A 21,270-nucleotide genomic window follows, 5' to 3' on the forward strand; every position below is an offset into this window, starting at 1 on the left:
TTAATTCATTTTAAGATGCTTATGTTAGCTTTGCGCAGTGGCAGTATCGTAGCCAATGAGGTTTATCCGAGGCGCGATTATTGCTAATTAAGATGCTTATGTTGTTTAGATTCAGGTATATAATATTTAATTTGCTCAGAGATGAATGGAATATAATATTTTGAGATTTAAAAAATTTTTTTCATTTTATTATCAGAAGTAAATTTCATAGTATCATAAAGCTTTCTGGTCTAGTCTAATTTCATGATCGAAAGAAACATTAAAATTCTTCCTATCCTATTGACTGCTTATTTGTATATTCAGTTAAAATTTTTGTGTTGACTCGTTTCCACAATTAAATATATATTAGACATTATCTTATTTAATGCTGTGAATTTCTTAATATGCATGGTGCATTTATTTATTTATTTTTAAAAAGATTTTATTTATTTATTTGACAGACAGAGATCACAAGTAGGCAGAGAGGCAGGCAGAGAGAGAGAGAGAGGAGGAAGCAGGCTCCCCACTGAGCAGAGAGCCCGATGTGGGACTCGATCCCAGGACCCTGGGATCATGACCTGAGCTGAAGGCAGAGGCTTAACCCACTGAGTCACCCAGGCGCCCCAATGGTGCATTTATTTAATTCAACTATGATTTTATTTTTAATTAAAATTTTTTTTTAAGTTTATAATACTGCTCATCCTCCTTTTTAATACGATGGCTCTGCTTCGAAGCTTTGGAGAGTAGTCGTGTATGTGTTGGCAATGGTCACACGTTTTAATTCCTTTGCTTTTACTTAAGAGCACAATTTAATTGAACATTTTTTTCTAGCTTTCGCTCTATTTTTTGAAGATTGACAGTGGCAGTGCAACATAGAGATAAGAAACAGCTATCTATCCTAAAACTGAAGAGAGGCTAAGCATACAGGGCAGAAAAGTAAGAGAAAAAAAAGAAAAATAAATCTTCTGTCTGGAGGAATATTGCAGAAACATCTTCCTTTCTTGTTACTGTGGAGGTGCAGAACTCCAGACTGTCTCTCTAAATCTCAGAGACTCTGTGTGATTCTAAGTGGCGCTAACGTAGTTTGTTCCTTACCCTTGGTGTGAGTTAAAAACATTCCCTTCTTGTTCTCATCAGAAGTAATTCTGGAAAGGAAGATTTGACCTGAGGAAGTTAGGAGCAAAGAGTGATGTTTGGAAGAGACTGAGATGCCCCATTGCCTTCCCTTTTCTGGGTAGCGTCCTTCTAGCAGACTCTCCTTTCCCAACGCACTTCCCCTTCTCCAGCCTGTGCCTGAGATCAGCAGTGTGCTCTGAACTCTGGAGATTCTGGTGTTTAAAAGCTATTGACCTGTGCTCAGTCTTGATAGCCCCTTTGCTTAATAAAATTCCTCTTTGTTGGAGAAGCTCGTAATGGTGCTTTTAAAAAAAATCTGATTATTATTATTATTTTTAAACAGAATGCTAACTTTTTAACATAATTCTGGACAACTGTCCAACTCTCATTTTCAACTTATTTTCTGTCCATTGTTGACGGATGTTAATAACAGAACAATGTACATGTGATGTTTCTGTTCTTAGTGAAAAGTCATTGATTCCTCCCACATATTATTAGTCAGTAGATCATTTTTCAGGAAATCAGAGATGGATGTGTATAAGTTATTCCTGAACTGTTGAGTGCTAAGAAATGTTGAGTAAATATTGTTTCTTATTTCTAATAATTCTTGGGAATCCTTTCTTAAAATTAATAATTAACTGTGTTGCACCTGTTTATATTAGGAATTACAGGACCGCCTATAACCTTGTACATGAATTACGAGCCCATGAAACTAACATTCTGGAAATAAAGACTATGGCAGGATTTATAAACTACAAGGTAAATTGAAGGTTCTACTTCAAATAAAGGAAACTCGTCTTTAAATATTAGGTTATCTTTTTGAAATTGAAAACCAGAGTTAGTTACTTGCCCTGAAAAGTATTTGATTAATTATGTTCTTCTCTTTTATGCGCATTATTTCATATAGCTCCCTAGTAATTAGCAGCCTAATTATAATGCTTGGTTTTGAGTTTGTGGGGCTCAGAGTTCTCTCTTAGAGCAGTTTTACTTCTGTACAACTCCTTTAGGAGGGTCTTCTGATTTTAAGTGGGAGCAGGAGAGAGTGAGAAGAAAGCTACTTTTATTACTGAATTTTATAAGGTGCAACAAATCAGAACTACGTAGGCCTTCCTTGGTTTAATGGCGACACCATACAAAAGGTACAGCTGATGACCTGAGAGGAAACTTTTGTACCTGTTACTTAAGCATTTGAAGATTGTACGTGGTAGAAATAGATGCCCCCAGAAGGCAGGTGGGGCTTTTCGTTTTGCTTTTAATCTTTCCACAATCAGCTTTTAAAGATGGCTGGCCCTGAGATGGCGGCCCGAGGGGACTTAGACGCTGGCGCTGGAATTGACTATAAATGTACATTGGTATAAGATCTGTAGAGAATATTTTTGCGACGCCTCATACACACTTAGAGTGGGTGTTCCCTTTGAACTACCAATTCCATTTCAGGAAATCTATCTGACACATGGGCCAAGCCTTGCAAATCACATACGTAAGGATGTTTATTGCGTCTTGTAATAGGAGAAGATTGGAAACAACCCAGCAGTAAGTGACTGGTTCATATAAAGTATGACTGAGACAATGGAATATTCTACAACTCGTAAGAATGAGACAGCTCCACTTACTGATATGGAATATTAGGTGAAAAAAGTAAGGTACAAAACAGCATATTTAGTGTGATGCTCTTTGTTTAAAAAGTGTAGTTGATACATAAATACACATACACTTGTCCATGCGTAGACTGTATCACAGAATATTCTGGGAGCTCGTTGCCTCTGGAACAGGAAATTGGATATCTGAGGGACAGGAATGAGAGACTTAACTTTTCATGTATTCCTTGTACCTAAAATATAAAACTAATGATAAGCATACCGAAAATAATTTAGGCGTCGTTTTTTGTGTTTTTCTTTTTACCTTACGTAGATACAGATCATTACTGTCTTGAGATAGCATTTCAGATAAAAACTTTTCAAGAATTTCTGTAATCCTTGTTTGATATGGAGGCCACTATGCTCCAATGGTGGTACAGAAAATCTTTACTTTCTGCTAGTTCTAAAACTGAAAGTTAATCTGTCCTAGGAGTGGTAGGTAGTGTTTTATTTTTGCCCGCCTGTATGTTCTTCATTGGGTAAAATTTTTTGTATTCTAGCCTACTTTAATAAGCTTTTCTAAGATATAGAGTAGATTCAGTACAAATAAGGAATAATTTTATTTCTTTTATCGAGGGGACATAACCGCCGGTTTTAGCATAGCCGTTCTAATAGAGAAAAATAATTCTGTTGCCAAAAACTTAGGAGAGGAAATGTCATAGTCTTTTTGAAGTTAGTCTCACATTTTACCTATTTTTAAGTGAATATGCCTTTTGACTGTATGTTCTTTATTTGGGCATTGATTTTCCATCTTGCAGATCTGCAGGCTGTGTTTTCAGCACAACACCCCATTGGATGCCATCGCTCAGTTCCGAAAACACATTGACTTGTGTAAGAAAAAAATCGGAAGCGCAGAGTTGTCTTTTGAGCATGCTGCGTGGATGTCTAAACAGTATGTTTTAAACTGTACTTTTAGAATTTTTTTTCTTTACGTACTTGGGCTTTGGAGGAACGGAATTAGTATGGACTTTGGTTGTCAGTTGAACTAAGCTTTTTTCGTCAGTAAGTAGGCTTTTAGAGATCTAGCTAGCATAGTTATGTTTCCAGTAACGGTAGATAATGATTCATGGAGTTCCTTAATGAAAATCACTTAATTCATGGTACCATCTTTTTTTTTCAGCGTATATTTAGGGAGTTTCCACCATGTGCCTAGGTACTGAGAATACAGTCAGGAGCAAAGCAAAATCCCTACTGGCATGGAACTTGCTATTCAAGACTGATGTTTAAAAATTCTAAAATGAAATGGTTTCCAGAAGCGTGGATGTGTTTGAGTGGTGGGAACTGTGTTGACGTGCGCCGTGATGGTGTATTTGTAATGCTTTGTCAGTACAGAAGAGTCGGCTTCAATGTAGAAGTTGTCTGTAACCTATTATTAGTGTGTGTCAGTATTTACCAAGAAACCCCGACAATTTACAGTTCATCAAAAGCATTATTTTAACATAGTCTGCTGAGTTTATGTAGTCAGGATGAATAATTATTAGAAGTAAGCTTCTTTATCTTCCCTTTATCTTTTTCATCATTTTTTTATTCCTTGATTTTTTTTTTTCTTTAAGATTCCAGGCCTTTGGAGACTTATTTGATGAAGCTATTAAGCTAGGGCTGACAGCTATTCAAACTCAGAATCCTGGCTTCTATTACCAGCAGGCAGCGTACTACGCCCAGGAGAGGAAACAGCTCGCAAAAACCCTCTGTAACCATGAGGTAAGTGACCGACTCCCATGTCATCTGGCACTTAGGAAATGTATTAATCATCTCTCGAAAGTGGATAAGACTAATGAATGTTCATAATCTTTTTCCAAGCCTTTGAATGAAATCAGTTTTCTTCTGATAAGAAAATAGAAATAGCTTCTATATTTTCAGGAATTATGGTTATTTTTACTTTTAGCCTGAGTACTCCATTTCCACCTGTGGATTAAGCAGAAGTTTTTCTGTCAGGAACTGACTTATGACTGGCAATAGGTTAGTGATGTAGACAAGGGTAGATTACTTTAAAATAAAAGTCACGGTGTGGTCTGAGCCATGCTGTGACTCCCTTTGATCACTGGTATAGGAGTTTGAAGGACTTTGGAGGAATATGCTTTGTTTTGACCCACCAGAGAGGATCTCTTTGGACTTCTTTCTCTTCCTGGGGCTTCCTCTGTGGAAAATTCTTAAGAATCTGTTCGAGGCATGATGTTTGTTTGTTTTTAGATTTTATTTATTTATTTGACAGAAAGAGACACAGGGAAAGAGGGAACACAAGCAGGGGGAGTGGGAGAAGTAGAAGCAGGCTTCCCATTGAACAGGGAGCCCCATGTGGGGCTCGATCTCAGGACCCTGGAATCATGAGCTGAGCCGAAGGCAGCCGCTTAAGGACCGAGCCACTCAGGCGCCCCTCGAACATAATGTTAATTGCAGTTTCTTTTCCCTTTTTTTTTTTTTAAGATTTTATTTATTTATTTATTTGAGAGAAAGAGAGAGAGTTGAGAGAGAGCACGAGAGGGGAGAAGGTCAGAGGGAGAAGCAGACTCAGAGCAGACTCAGAGCTGGGAGCCTGATGTGGGACTCGATTCCGGGACTCCGGGATCATGACCTGAGCTGAAGGCAGTTGCTTAACCAACTGAGCCACCCAGGCGCCCCTGATTGCAGTTTAACTTGACATTTCATTCTGCCTGCCTCGTGGGTGGTTATAGTTAGATACCAGAGTGCCCATAAGCACCTTTAAAATAAAAATGTGGTATGTATATGTGTAAATATATTTACATTCACATGCTTCTGTCAGTTTATTTTCCTTGAAAATCTACAGTTTTCTTCTCCAAAGATAGGTGGATATTATCAACAGTGCTACTTAAAAAAACAGTTCCAAAAACAGTTTGCACCTTAGTACCTAAATTGTTGGATTTTTTTTCCCTTAAATCATGATATAACTATACTGTTTGCTACCCTGTTATTTGCATATGATTTACATCTTCATGGCATATTTTATATTTAAAAATTAGGCATTAAGATTTGAGCATAGTATTTTAAAAGGTGATTAAAACTATGTTTTCTAAGGATACAAGGAGATGGGATTAACAAATATCCTTAGTTGGAATGTAAAGTAATATTTCTGTCAAATAATAATTTTTTTTCTGTCAAATAATAATTTGAGAAGCCTCAAAATCATGCATCTCTTTTGACCCAGAAATCTATTTTCAGGGAGTCTAAGGGAGATAGGAGATTCTAAGAGAGAAGTTCTGAGATTTACTTATCAAGTTCTTTGGGCAGACTTATTAATTATAATGTAAAAAATAAATAACAAGATGAACGACAGAAGGAATTTGTTAAAATATGGAACAGCATGCAGCCATAACAAATGATGTTTTAGAAGAATAGTTAATGATGTGAAATTTACAATGAATATATTTAAGTGAGAAAAGCAGGTTGAAGGATCATTCCAGTTGATAACAAATAAATGTTTGCATACAAAATCTGGAAGACTAATGTAAACACTGTTAATAGTGGTAATAGGTTTATAGGTGATTTAAGTTTTTATCTTCTTCCTTTTGGATGTTTTCTGTATTTCTCAACAATGTACTTGCATTATATTTTGGTTTCAGAGGGAAAAAGTTACAAGAAAGAAAAATGAAGCGTAAATTTGTAAATTTGTAAATTCTGGCATCAAAAATAGCCCTCCCCAACCAATACCAGGACCTAATACACAAGTGATAAAGAAGGAAAACAGTGTCTTCTTTTTAAAACTCCTTATCACATTTGTTTTAAAGATTTTTTAAATTTATTTGACAGACAGAGTTCACAAGTAGGCAGAGAGGCAGGCAGAGAGAGGAGGAAGCAGGCTCCTTGCTGAGCAGAGAGCCCGATGCGGGGCTCGATCCCAGGACCCTGGGATCATGACCTGAGCCAAAGGTAGAGGCTTTAACCCACTGAGCCACCGAGGCACCCACATTGTTTTTATTTGCACAAAAAGCACTTATACATATGGAATAAACATCAAACATAATTGGCAAAATTTTTACTGGTTTATCATAGCAAAGATGAAGAGAAAAATTAAGGAGTTAATTACTATGAAATCATTTGTCAGAATCAGGTTGATTTATTCAATTTAATTTTTATGAGACTGCCTAGGTATTAAATGGAATGTTTATTTTCATTTTTGGGAAGATTTAATGTGTGTTAAAATACTCACAACTTTGATATCGAGACATATGTTTGGTATTTTTATTTATGAAAATGTTTTTATTCTGTCAGAGATTGAAGGTGAGTTGGTTTGTGACAGGTTCATAAACTCTTATTTAGGGCTGTGTTTTACCTTACAGGCTTCAGTAATGTATCCCAATCCTGATCCGTTAGAAACACAAACAGGCGTTCTTGACTTTTACGGACAAAGATCATGGCGACAAGGAATACTAAGTAAATAATTTTGCCCTCTTCCCTTTTCTCTCAGCCTCAAAAGGCACAGGTCACTATTGCAGTTTTTCCATTGGCTACATAGGCTGTAATAAATTATGTAGAGGTAAAAATGTGTGTTTTTTAAACATCTTTTTAAAGATTTTTCAGTTCTTTAGTTTTTAGGATGTTTTGTTTGTATCACTACGTCTTAGAATAACTTCTAATCAAACATGAGTGTGATTAAAACATTTGGACATCTCTTGTCTTAAATGACCCAATAAGCCACTTAGGTCTATTTTAATTCCAGTTAACTTTGATGATTTATTACATTTGATCTTTTAAAACAGTATTAACTTGTATTACCTTAGAAATTTCTCTGCATCTTTTTTGGGTTTGAAACACACTTAATTTGAGCAGTCTCTATGGCAATCAAACCTGAATTGTTAAGGAATTATCTACTTTAATCTCCAGAAAGTGTATTCTATATTGAAATGACATTGATCTCATTCTTTAGGTGGTTGACTCCACTAGGGCTAGAGAATGCTGAGTTCAATACTGTTCTCTTCAGAACAGAGATCACAGAGTAGTTGCCAGGCTAATAAAGCAGTCTCTTGGAACCTTTAAGATTCTAGAATGGTTAAGAATCTTAAATACATTATATTTAAGTAAAGGATTCAAGGAGTGTACACATCCAATGTTCATGTGAAGGATTTATGTTAAATGAGCTATCTAAAATGGGTTGCGTCTTATCTTACACAGGTTTTGATCTTTCTGATCCTGAAAAAGAGAAGGTGGGAATTCTTGCCATTCAGCTGAAGGAAAGAAGTGTTGTTCACTCTGTAAGTTTGTTGTGTTTTTTTTCCCCAATAGAAACTACTTTTTTGTGTGTGTGTGGTATTCAAACAATACAGGACATTATTTTTATTGGAATGTTTCACACTTTCTCTCTTCTGGCAGGAAATAATAATAACTCTTCTGAGCAATGCTGTTGCACAATTTAAGAAGTATAAGTGTCCAAGAATGAAAAGTCATCTGAGTAAGTATTCCTAAGAATACAGTTTCATGCAACTTGGAATAATTTAGAATTATGTACATAAAATCTTTTTCCCTTTACAGTGGTTCAAATGGGAGAGGAGTACTTTTATGCGAAGGATTATACCAAAGCTTTGAAGTGAGTCCTAGTCCCCATTTATTTTTATAAGTAATCTGATTACCTTATAGCAAAATGAGAATAGAAATGAGTTTTAAAGGATTTATAATTTCCATATTTATTTCTGTGTCTATGAAACTCCATTTCTGTTGTATTTTTTTTTTAAGTGCTATCCGCTGGTACCATCATTCTCAATGTCTTGGGAAACCAGGTTTATCTAAACATGAAATTACCAGTTAAACTATTTCAGTAAGAGTTTCTGACGTGTATATAGAATGAGTCAAGCATGTTATTTCCTCCAAGAAGTCTTCAAGGCCTTTCTTGTGAAGCTGTTTCAGCGTGTCTGACGTCTTGCCTTCTGTCAGGTTGCTGGATTACGTGATGTGTGATTACCGGAGTGAAGGGTGGTGGACCTTGCTCACGTCCATACTGACTACAGCTCTGAAGTGCTCCTACCTCATGGCCCAATTAAAAGATTACATAACTTACTCCCTAGAACTCCTTGGAAGAGGTAACTTGGTGTTCTTTCAGTAAGATTCTGAATCTTTGAAGTTATGTAGCGTCTTTAAGCTTCTTAAAATGGAAAGAATAACTCTCAAATCTTTGACCATACTTTCACCCTGTGTAGATCAGTTTGCCAAGGGAAGGGACTCATAGTTTCATGGAACTTACTAGAGTCGAGGTCTCATGATAGTTGAGAAGAACAAAATTCTTCTTCCTTTTTTCTTTTTTTAAATATACGTCATGAAATGATTTTTCCCATCGAGTTCAAATGCGAGTATCTAGAGTGTTGGGGCTCCCATAGGAAGCTGTGTTGTTGTACATTGTCTGGAATTGCGCTTAGCCGTGTCAGAAGACTTATTTATCCTGTAGTATTTTAATACCTCCTGTGGGGGTGTTGGCTTCACTTGCCTGTCTTACAGTTAGAGTTTCTTTCCTACTTCCATTTCACGTTAGCTTCAACTCTGAAAGACGACCAGAAATCTCGGATCGAAAAGAACCTCATAAATGTTCTGATGGTAAGTCAGAATTCTTTCTATAAAATAAGCTTTGGGAATACGTAGACCTAGACCTGTATCTGTGTATTTTTATCGCTAGCTGACTGAAAACTGTACTCTGTTGTTGCAGAATGAGAGTCCCGATCCAGAACCCGACTGTGATGTCTTAGCCGTGAAAACGGCTCAGAAGCTGTGGTCGGACCGCATCTCCCTGGCCGGCAGCAATGTCTTCACAATAGGGGTGCAGGACTTCGTGCCGTTCGGTGGGTCCCCAGCACCTGCGGTGTTATTTCAGAGAAATCCTTATTGCTACAAAGTGAATAGCCATGGAACCAGAAGTATAACAGTCAAAGGAAGAATGTTCAAAATATGTTATCCTATAGATGAAATTGTGATTTTTTTTTTCTTTCTCCCCATTGACATAAAGATTTTCAACATTTTAAGTACTTAGCTTATATATTAAAATTCACTTTGTTCGTTTGTTTAGGAGTGATTTGAAATGCATTTGAGAGGACAGTCCTTTAAAAAGCTTATCCTAAATGCCTAGGCGGATATTTTGAAATAAGTTAAAAATAAGAAAATGATTTTTTTTTCCCCCTTTCAACTCCTGTGTTAGTTATGTTTCAGCAGCAGCTATGTTTTTAGAATTAATGGTGGTTTGGAAGTTATACTTTCTTTAAATTTGTTCTGGTTTTTGTTTGTTTGTTTTAATGAACTGCATTTATATCTGTTGAAATGCCTCAAGAGCAGAATTCAAAAAGAATACTAAGGGTAGATGTTTCCTTCCTGAAGAGTAAGTGTGGTTCAGAGAATCATGGGTGTGTTTCTTGAGGGTCCTGTGGTGTGTAACTCTCTTTATTTTATTTCTAGTACAATGCAAAGCCAAGTTTCACGCCCCGAGTTTTCATGTTGATGTTCCTGTGCGGTTTGATATCTATCTGAAGGCTGACTGTCCACATCCCATTCGGTTTTCCAAGCTCTGTGTCAGCTTTAATAATCAGGTAACAGTACCTCTTATTGTATTTTTACCATCTGTGTATCTTATTGTAGCTTGTGCTAAATTAGATGAAACCAACTTAGCGAAATTTTAGGTCTTAATGGCTGCATAGTAACAAATAAACTTTAGTAAGGTCTATTTGAAAATAACTGCATTTATAGTTCTCTGTATTAGCCATTCAAGTGTTACACTTTTCCATCTCTAAGTTTTGCTTTTATTCCATCCTTGTGAAATGTAGGAAGTTAATTTTTTGTAATACATAACTTGAATTTCAAGTGAGGTCTATCAAATATAATCTAATTGTCAAAATCATTTGTTTTACCTTCTAACTCTGGTATTCGTTTTTTATTATAAAACTGTTAAATGTTTGATGTTAAAGAAATTGAAGTGGAATGGATGGATATAAAGTGAAAAGTAAGTACGTGCCCTCCAGTCCCATTCCCTGGAAGTCGTCACTGTTAACTTCCTGAATAGTCGAGGTGTTTTCTGGGTGTGCACACAGAAGCAGCTTTTCCTTTCTGCAGAACTGGGATTATATACATTTGCACATTTCTGTAGCGTATTAGAGTGTTGTCAGGTACTCGAGTACATTTCACATATTTCAGTTCCAAGCTCACTTCAGAGGTAATTATCTTCTGGTCACCCAGAAAGTATACTGAGCCGTGAACCAGCAAGCATTTAACCAGCAAGTATTCTCAGCATCGTGGTGAACCTCTAAGCATTTAGTATATGTCAGCCCCATTGAAATGGAAACATTTTGGGGACAGAGGCCAGGACTGACTCACAGGTTGTCCTAGTAGGTAATAAGGACTCAGTTACATGGTGTAGGCCAGAAATACATTTACAACAGGCTTGCCAAAGGAAAGGGAAGAAGTTTCAAGGGTAAAGATGAAATGAAGATCCTGCAAAGCAGTGAGAAGGAGGAACATGGTTGGCAAAAGGCAACGCTGAATGGAAGCAGGAGTGCATGGTCTGGGTTTGTGGGCGGCGGAGACCCCAGCCTCCCAAGAGCAGAGGGGCTGTGAGCCGGGCCAGCGGGATGTGAGGCCATGTGGCTTGAAGGAGCTTGAAGAATTCAGTAGGGGTTAGCTAGTAAGAGAAATATTTGAAGATTTATTTGTTCATTCATTTATTCGGGTTATATTTATTAGAAAGAGCTTTACCTATCTTAATATATTGTTTTGTGTTTTTTTGACTCTTCGCAACTTTGAACTAGCCCTGGAATAGGATCGGTTCAGTGAACTAGGGTCCTCTGAAGAACAGTGTGTTTTATTCAACTTGAACCATTACCCAATGATTCCTTCTGATTAGTGTGAGAGGTTTTTTTTGGTTTTTTGTTTTTTTAAGATTTTATTTATTTATTTGTCAGAGAGAGAGAGAGAGCACAAGCAGGCAGAGTGGCAGGCAGAGGCAGAGAGAGGAGTAGGTTCCCTGCTGGACAAGGAGCCTCATGTGGGACTCGATCCCTGGACTCTGGGATCATGACCTGAGCCGAAGGCAGCGTCTTAACCAACCAAGCCACCCAGACATCCCTAGTGTGAGAGTTTTAAAGCAAGAGCATGATACTTAGAATTTAAGAAACTTTGTTACAGTGATGAAATAGAAAGAAATGACCTTATGGAAACCAACCAGAGCCTCATTATATGAACCCAAGTCCTAAGGTGTGAGGACTTGCATGAGGACGTTAGTGGTGGCAATGGAAAGAAAGGGCTATGAGAGGCATATACAGATAGGGGAGTCTGGATTGCTGATTGTGTGTTGTCAGAGATAAAGAAGGGGGATAGGGTGAATAAAGGACAGCCCTCCCTCCCCCCGCCAAGAACTATTTGTTTCTTTTAAAGTGTACCTACAACATGATGATTTGAAAAATCTGTTGTAAATGGTCACCGCGGTAAGCTTCCTTAATATCAGTCACCTCACATCATTACCTTTTTTGGTGTGGTGAGAACATGTAGGTTCTACTCTCTTGGCAACTTGCCTGAATATAATACGGTTTGATTGAGTGTAGTCACTGTGCCGCACAGTAGATCCCCAGAACCTGTTCGTCTCATAATGGAAAGTTTGTGCGCTTGGCTCAGCATCTCCCATTTCCCTCAGCCCTTTGCATCCACCATTACTGTTTCTGTGAGTCGCAGATTCCACATGTAAGTGAGATCATTAGTATGATCGGATTTTGTACGTGATGTTACTTCTTTTTTGGATTGGTTGTCCCTCTTCTTAGAATTCCTTCTCATGTTTTATGCCCTTAAAAGCCTCACTTCCTCGGGGACACCTCCCCTGCCAATCTGATCGATTTTCCTAGCCACAACCCTCTATAGTACTAATCACAGCTGTGCTTTCACTTCTGTCTGTATGATTATTTGGTAAATTGTTTTCTTTATTAGAATGTAAGCTTTCCTTACATTTTTCTTTTCTTTTTTTTTTTTTTTTTGGCTCAACTAGGATATTGTTTTTTGAACTATTCTAAATCTGGACTTACAGGATAAATAGATTCTTATTTTACTTTTCCTGTTATATCCTACTATCCCATTCCCCCCCCCCTTTTCTTAACAACTTCTATAATTAAAAGCTAATTTAAAATGTTAATATAAAATGTAAAGCAATTAGTTTTTCAAGTTAGGTTATATTCTGAGTATGTGTTACTTGAAATCCAAGATCCAAATCATAAGGAAAAACAAGTAGTACTTGGGTTTCAGAAGCATGGAATAGAAATGAAAATTAGAGGGAAAGTATTAAACTTAACTACTTAGAATTTTCTGTGATGATAATTCATTTGCTAGGGTGGCAGGTGGCTCTTGGAAAGTTTTTAAAATTTACTGAATGGATGAGAATGGTGGTTCTGTAGACCTACCACGGGAAGGCTTTCTCCCTGTATTCATCTGTAAGGAGTGTGCCCTTCTGGGATGCTAGATGTACTTCTGGTTTGGGACACGTTGAATTTGAGTGATAGAATTCTCCTCTGGACAGTTGTAGGTATGAACTTACGGCCAAGGAAATAGGACAGAGTTCGTGTCTAATGTGGGAAATACTAGCAGAGAAGTGCAGAATATGTGGAAATGGGTCAACTTCACATTGAAAGGAACATAAAGGGAAAAGAACTGAAAGCCAGCCAAGGACTGAAGCCCACGGAGCCTCTGTAGTAAGGGGACAAGAAGAAGACAAAAAGACCTATGAGGGAAAAAGAAGTGGTTAAGAAGGATGATATTATAGGGTCACAGAAGCCAAGTAAAAAGAAAGCTCTCTAAGGGGATGATAGATAGGAGCGTCCAGTGAAACAAAGAATAGATCTTTGTTTTTCTCCAGGAAAGGGATGTGTAAATGTTTGCAGCAATCAGCTTGTGTCTGTGAACTGTCTTTACCTCGTGGCAGCACGTTGAGGACGAGTGCTTCCACTGGGCATAAACTACTTCTCATGAATCACCCTTCATGATGCTGTGGTTTGCAAGTGGTTCAGCTTACCTAGCTCCAAGTCATTTGGTGTTTAGTGTCAGCCAAACATAGCGACACTTGATGTTGATAAACTGTGACCCTTCCTAACCTCTCTTGCAGGACTATAACCAGTTCTGTGTAATCGAAGAAGCAACCAAAGCAAGTGAAGTTTTAGAAAATTTGACTCAGGGAAAGATGTGTCTAGTTCCCGGTAAAACAAGGAAATTTTTATTTAAATTTGTTGCAAAAACTGAAGACGTGGGAAAGAAAATTGAGGTTAGTTATGAAATGTGTTTAACACATACTTTAAGTGACAAAAGTAGTATGCGTATGTCAGAAAAAATTTCAAATAGTACACAGATTTATTAAGTGAAAAATGAACCTATTCCCCTTGGACTTCTCAAGGGCAATCATTCATGGTTTGGTGGGTTTTCTTTTATTGAGACTATACTGTACATACTATTCCATTGTTGGCTTTTTTCACTTACCCAGTGTACATTAGGCATCATTTCCTCTTAGTACACAAGACCAACCTCATTTTTAATGGCTACATAATCAGTTAAAGACTATTAAACAAAATATATATATATAAATAGATATAGATATAAATATATATTTAGAAATACATATATAAAATACTGTAGCAATTATATTTTGTATTCTATGACATAATTCAGGCTAGAGATCTATATCATTTTGATGTTTAAACATTTCGGATTGCATTTTTCTCTTTATTTTAAAGGATTTGTTTAATGCGCATAATTAAAATGCCTTTTAGAAATACATAATGAAAGTATTATTTTTCTTGAGCATAAACTCCGGAACCAAACTATATGGGTTTAAATTCCACCTCTCCAGCTTACTAGCATGTGGCCCCGGGCAGCTGCTTGATGTCTTGTTATCTCAGTTTACTTATCTGTGAAGTGGGGATAATAATGGTACCTACCTCTTAGTGTTTCATGAGGACTGAATCAGTTAGTTAATGTAAATTGCTTGGAATAATGATTAGTACCTAGTAAGCTCTCATTAAGTGCTTGTTTTCCATGGCTTGAAAACCACGGTGATGGGTGGCTAATCTAAACTTAGGACCATTTCTAAGATAGAAACACGAGACCATACTACCAGTGTTCCCAGAACACTTTCTGTGAACCTGTCAATTTTATCGTTAATCAAAATCCAGGGTTTTTTGCTAATGCGCTAAAAAAAAATTCTTTATGATTTTGACTAAATCCCTAATCACATATTTTATTTTTTACAAGGTACCTAAGGAAGCCTACCAGATGGAAATCATAATTAATAACACTACTTTGAGTATATTTTTTAAATGGATTTAGTTGAAAGGAACGTTTATTCAGTTAAGAATAGTATAGCTATTTGAGGGGAAAATATGTTTTGTTAGGATTTGGGAATTAGGTTCTTTTTTTTTTTTAAATATTTTATTTATTTATTTGACACAGAGAGAGAGATCACAAGTAGGCAGAGAGGCAGGCAGAGAGAGGGGGAGGAAGCAGGCTCCCTGCTGAGCAGAGCGCCCGATGCGGGGCTCGATCCCAGGATCCCGAGATCGTGACCCGAGCCGAAGGCAGAGGCTTTAACAAAACCTCTGAGCCACCCAGGTGCCCCTAGGAATTAGGTTCTGAGTATGCTCAGGGCCATCAAAACATTCATGTATTTCATTCAGCAAGCACTAACTGAGCATCTGTGAAGTCAGGTGATTATCTCTGTGTGAAGGCGAACGTGGTCAGTGTCACAGCTCCTACGTGATCAGGACAGTGGTCACAGCCGGTGTTCTGACCCCATCACCCTGTGGTCTCTAGAAGAGCGTGACAGACCAGCAGTCACTGTGTCCTTTGTTACGGAGGGGATGGTGACAAGTATGAGGTGGCATTTCTGACAGCCCTCCCGTCTTCCAGATTACTTCGGTAGATCTGGTTCTGGGCCACGAGACGGGAAGATGTGTGGTTTTAAATTGGCAAGGAGGAGGAGGGGACGCCGCTTCCGCCCAAGAAGCCTTGCAGGCCTCGCGTTCTTTCAAAAGACGGCCTAGGCTGCCCGACAGTGAACTTCACTGGGACGGCATCGTCATTCAGGCAAGCACAATGTACGTCCACCTCGCCGGCCAGATTGTGGAACGCCATCTCGTTTCTTCAGAATACTGTGTTTGAGTAACTTGTTTTCTTAAAAATTGGTTACTCAGCTCAGGTGTTTTTTTTTCCCCACAAAGGATCATCTCCAGAGTTCCAAACATTTCCGTGCATCTGCGACATGACCCTCCTGCCCTGACTAATGAAATGTATTGTTTGGTTGTGACCGTTGAGTCCCACGAGAAGACCCGGATCAGAGACGTGAAGCTCACCGCTGGTTTAAAACCTGGTAAGCAGGCCTCCTTAAAAATTGGCCAGTGTTCCTTCCACAGAAAATAAAGATCCGTGGTGACAACTGCAGGAAGTTTATTTCAGATGTGGTTATGAAGTAGTTATGACATGGTCTGTGCAGTATGAATTGTTAGGATAATGTTTGAATTCTCCGTGTTTTAAAACACCAGTATTAACACTTTTAGGACAGGATGCCAACTTAACTCAGAAAACGCACGTGTCTCTTCATGGAACAGAACTATGTGACGAGTCCTACCCGGCTTTACTCACTGACATTCCTGTGGGAGACTTAAATCCAGGGGAACAGGTGAGCCTTGGTCAACTACGATGGGAGAAGAGATCAACACGATTGCAGTTTTAAATACGTAGGGAGTCTTAGATAGTTCTAGAACGTTTTAACAGCGTATCCCGTGACTAAAAAAATGGGATTTGACTAATGCACATCTTATACACACTCTACATTTTTAAATGTGTAAAGTGTTGTACGCAGTTTTTATACAAGTGATTTTATTTTAATTTAATTTAATTTAATTTTTTTTTTACAAGTGATTTTAGAGCAAATGACCCTAAAATATGGAGGACTAGTTGCCCTGATAAAATAACTAAATAACATTAAATGTGCAACTTAGTGAAATAACTTCTCAGGCAGCTTTTGTTTCCAAAGTAAACACAACAATTGTTGAGAAGTTGAGAATGATGATAAGAGAAGGTGGAATGTAATGATCCCACGCTCACACTGAGGCAGGAACAGCCTGTAAAAAGTGTTCAAGAATTTAGTCAGTTGGTACAGTAAACTCTTAAAAGGTGGGGGCACATTATCCTAGAATATGTGGCAGGAAGAAATCTCTGAATTAGTAAATGAAAGTACTTTTATTTTGTTACAGCTGGAAAAAATGTTATACGTTCGCTGCGGAACAGTAGGTTCAAGAATGTTCCTCGTGTATGTTTCTTACCTGATCAATACAACTATTGAAGACAAAGAAATTGTCTGCAAGTGTCACAAGGTATAAATTTTCATAACTACTTCAGGAAGTATCCCATGTGGAGCATTCCCTGTTTTGTATTTTTTAGTTTACCTGTAAAAGGATAAGCAGCTTAGGTGCTTATCATCTATTACAAAGTTTTTAAAAAAATAATTACAAATTAAATAAAACGTCTCTTGGGGTTTTTTCTTTGTCATTTATATTTATTATAAATGATATCCTATGGCCGTCATGGCTCAAACTTTAGAAAATTGGCTTCCATGGCTTTTCATACAGTCAAAAAGTTGGGGATCTTTTGCAAATAAGTCTTGAGACTCTAAATCTATGTGTTTCCCTATAGAATCACACATTAGACAACATCTATAAGTTGGTTATACACTGAAGATTTTGGAGGATGGGAGGTCTCCCTTCATGAAATATTTTTTCTGTTAAAAAGACTATGGAAATTGTTTCGGCCAAATGCAGACAGAGAGTGAAGATAAGAAAGCCGCCATGGTCATAGTCAGCCGCTTGGAGGCATCTGCTGTCACCTCGGTGTATTTTCCATTGGTCTCTTTCCTATTTATTCTGATTTGGGGAGCCATGTTTTTATTTAGATTTAACCATATTGTCTGTAATTACTTGTATTTTCTTTTACTAATGGAAACTCACGATACTTACTGTCTTGTTAGTCTTACCTGTGTTGTTTCGGCCTGTTCTCAGGAACTGGGCCTTCGGCCAACAGAGGAGAAGGCCTGTCAGTTTGGCCCTTTGTAGGAAGGTTACAGCACAGAGTCTGGGCCGTCGGCTGTTTCGTGAGTCGGGGGAGGCATCCCCATCCTGAGAGAGTTAGGAGTATTTCCAGAGGGGAAGGAGGGAAGGCACTGAATATATGAAAGGTGTCCCCTAGCTCGATGCCCTGGAGTGAATCCTGGATGGCAAAGTAGGAGGTGAGAGCGCCAGTCTGCGCCTGGCCTCCTGACCTGGCGCTCGGGCTGGCCTTGTGCACCTCTAGCCTCCATGTCCTCATCTCCGAAACATGAACAGTAAGGTTTTGTGCAGCTTTAAAGTCCCTAAGTCTTGGATGTCATTTCTGCTTTGCTAATGAAGCTTCTAGAAGACTTAGAATATACCTTTTTAAAATAATTATCTGCCATGTAGTAACAATTCTGGAATCAAACTATAGTGGTGTGCAGTGCTCTCTTTTCAAGACTCGATATTATTGATGGACATGCTGCTTGTTTTTATTTATTTATTTTTATTTTTTTTAAAGATTTTATTTATTTGACAGAGATCACAAGTAGGCAGAGAGGCAGGCAGAGGGGGAGGGGAAGCAGGCTCCCTGCTGAGCAGAGAGTCCGATGGGGGGGCGGACCCTGCGATTACGACCCAAGCGGAAGGCAGAGACCCCAACCCACTGAGCCACCCAGGCACCCCCTGCTGCTTGTTTTTAATCCCCTTCCCCTATTTCCCTCATTCCCCCCATAGCCCTCCTCTCTGGTAACCTTCAGTATGTTCTCTATAGTTTCGAGTCTTTTGGTTTGTCTCTTTTTTTTTCTTCATTTAGTTTGTTTCTTAAAGGCCACACATGAGTGAAATTATATGGTATTTGTCTTTCTCTGACTGACTGACTTTCACTTAACATCACACTCTGTAGTTCCATTCATGTCATTGCAAATGGCAAGATTTCATTCTTTTTTATGGCTGAATAGTATTCCGCTGCATGTGTAGGAGGGGGGCGTGTGTGTACATCCCTCATTTTTCTTATCCATTCATCTATTGATGGACATTTGGTTTGCTTTCCCAATTTGGCTATTGTAAATAATGCTCTACTAAACACGGGGATGCATATATCCTTTTGAATTTATGTTTTCGTAATCTTTGGGTACAACGGTAATACAATTTTTAATTTTTTGAGGAACCTCCATACTATTTTCCACAAAAAAAAAGTCGTCTGCCCATTTTTTGATTGGATTATTTGATTTTTTTGGTGTTGGGTTGTTAAGTACTCTATATATTTTGGATACTAACCATTTATTGGGTATGTCATTTGAAGACATTTTCCCCTATTCAGTAGGTTGTCTTTTAGTTTTTTTTAGAGAAGCTGTTTATTCTTCTATCAGCCAGTGCATTTCCAAGATAAGCTTCATAGGACACTAATTCCGAGGGACAGAAATAGATGTTACACAAAAGAGCGAATTGGTCAAATATGTTTGGTTAAAAGGTGTTAAACAGATACTTTGACTTCAGGCTTAGCACAGCATTGAATTGGAGAATTCTCAAAAGGCTGTGGTGATTATCTTTCAGAATTATTTTACTAAGAAGCACTTCTCTCATGGAATATCTGTGTCACAGGGCCTAGTGTTATTTGTAAGACACTTTTGGAAATTTAGATGTAAATTCCTTTTCCTTCACTGGATTAAATCTCATTTTTACCTGCACGTGAATCTGCTTCGGAAGCCATGTGGAAATTTAAAGTAGGCCACATCGAAGCTACATACTGAGTTGCTTCTTCATTGCCGTGTAGATACACGGGGGCGGAACACTGAGGCCCTGGGCTTTAGATCATGGCACCCCTGCATGCGTTTGCAACCACTAATATCCTACTTACTACACCTTCTTAAAAAGTTAGCTTGATGGTATTATGAGGAAATAGTTGAAGCAGTAATAATAATAAACGTGGTTTAGGCGTTCCACTAGTGCTGCACATGCGCTCTCTTCATTGTCAACAGCCCTTCAGGGATCGTGAAACTGAGACTCAGAGACCGTTGTCCCCTCTCCAGGGTCACCTCACTGTGCCCAGAGTCCGCACGGTGAATAAATGTGTGTCCTCCAGGATTAAAACCCACATCTACCTGGCATTTTTACAGCCTCCATTTTTAATCAACATGACTATTTTTAAAGGGTTCTCGCCAATGGGATGGGTGGTTTGGTTCCAAAGCCATAGTAACCCCATCGTTCAGTGAATAGCCTCAAGGAGATGTAGCACATTGTATAGGCTTCAAGGCCAAATCTGGGTCCGGTTCTTCCTTTGTCACTTAATTAGCTACGTGTGACCACTTCATCTTAAAATGACAAGTATAGGGACGTCTGGGTGGCTCATTCAATTGTGCATCTACCTTTGGCTCAGGTCATGATCTCAGGGTCCTAGGACTGAGCCCTTTGTAGAGCTCCCTGCTCTGCAGGGAGTCTGCTTCTCCTTCTCCCTCTGCTGCTTCCCCTACCCCCACAGCTTGTGTGTTGGTGTGTGTGTGTGAGTGTGCCCTCCTGCGTGCATGTGTGCTCTCTCTTTTCCTCTCTCTCTTTCAAATAAATAAATAAAATCTTAAATCTTTTAAAAAATGGCAAGTATAAAGACATCTGCTTCCTTGAGTTATTAAGAACATTATGTGATGCTTTATAGTGATTATAGCACTGTCATGCTTTGTTACTGTTACTGTCATTATTATTAGTCATCTTGGGCTGAGTCAAGGTAAAGAACTTAGACAAAAAGAAGACTCAGATTTTAGGCTTGGCACTAGCTTTGTGGGCTGGGGCCAATCATTTAATCTTCCTTTAACCTCTGGTTCCTCTTCTGTAAAATGGTGGCGATGCCTGTCCTCACTTTTATTAGATCCTGATAATGTGTTAGAAAGCACTTTGCAGTGTGAACTGTATAAAACTGTAAGATAATTTATTAGAAACAGTGGTCTGGTCTCTCTACATAGATTTTTACAAATATCATCTGGGGGAAAGATCCTAGCTCCTTAAGATATAAATTGGGATTATTTATTGATCAGTTACAGACTGTGTTTTGTACACCTTCTAATTTTAAAACTGTTTTTAACTTTAGAAAAGCCATTGAATGTGCCCTTTAAATTTTCTTGCAGGATGAAACCGTAACTATAGAAACTGTCTTTCCATTCGATGTCGCGGTTAAATTTGTCTCTACAAAGGTATGTCCCTGTGAAGCATTTTGGAAATCATTTCAGTTATAGAAATTAGCAGAAAAGTAAAATGGATTACTGTAGTTCCAGACAGACCTTTTGTCTTCATTTGTGACAGTTTGAGCACCTGGAAAGGGTCTATGCGGACATCCCCTTTCTGTTGATGACCGACCTTTTAAGTGCCTCACCTTGGGCCCTCACCATTGTATCCAGTGAGCTCCAGCTTGCTCCTTCCATGACCGCAGTGGATCAGCTAGAGTCCCAAGTGGACAAAGGTGAGAATGTGGATCGTCACACTTAATTAGAAGACAGGTGTGTGTATGTGTGTGTGCG

At 38.3% G+C, this 21,270-nt stretch overlaps 1 protein-coding gene across 2 annotated transcripts in view; it reads left to right on the forward strand.

Annotated features, from left to right (window-relative positions):
• Positions 1 to 21,270, forward strand: part of TRAPPC11 (trafficking protein particle complex subunit 11) — a 45,770-nt gene that overhangs the window by 10,009 nt on the left and 14,491 nt on the right. The window contains exons 8-25 of one of the 2 annotated variants that reach the window (XM_080795868.1): positions 1,758 to 1,854; positions 3,491 to 3,624; positions 4,286 to 4,433; positions 7,028 to 7,121; positions 7,860 to 7,939; positions 8,058 to 8,136; positions 8,217 to 8,271; positions 8,616 to 8,761; positions 9,208 to 9,269; positions 9,379 to 9,511; positions 10,119 to 10,249; positions 13,795 to 13,950; positions 15,588 to 15,775; positions 15,899 to 16,047; positions 16,235 to 16,356; positions 16,934 to 17,053; positions 20,881 to 20,946; positions 21,056 to 21,212. In XM_080795868.1, the coding sequence (XP_080651994.1) occupies positions 1,758 to 1,854; positions 3,491 to 3,624; positions 4,286 to 4,433; positions 7,028 to 7,121; positions 7,860 to 7,939; positions 8,058 to 8,136; positions 8,217 to 8,271; positions 8,616 to 8,761; positions 9,208 to 9,269; positions 9,379 to 9,511; positions 10,119 to 10,249; positions 13,795 to 13,950; positions 15,588 to 15,775; positions 15,899 to 16,047; positions 16,235 to 16,356; positions 16,934 to 17,053; positions 20,881 to 20,946; positions 21,056 to 21,212 (2,117 nt within the window). The remainder of the gene's footprint in view (positions 1 to 1,757; positions 1,855 to 3,490; positions 3,625 to 4,285; positions 4,434 to 7,027; positions 7,122 to 7,859; positions 7,940 to 8,057; positions 8,137 to 8,216; positions 8,272 to 8,615; positions 8,762 to 9,207; positions 9,270 to 9,378; positions 9,512 to 10,118; positions 10,250 to 13,794; positions 13,951 to 15,587; positions 15,776 to 15,898; positions 16,048 to 16,234; positions 16,357 to 16,933; positions 17,054 to 20,880; positions 20,947 to 21,055; positions 21,213 to 21,270) is intronic. The other variant, XM_080795869.1, reaches the window with a different exon arrangement.

Source organism: Martes martes (genome assembly GCF_963455335.1).
Source record: "Martes martes genome assembly, chromosome: 2".
Classification (NCBI taxonomy): Eukaryota; Metazoa; Chordata; class Mammalia; order Carnivora; family Mustelidae; genus Martes; species Martes martes.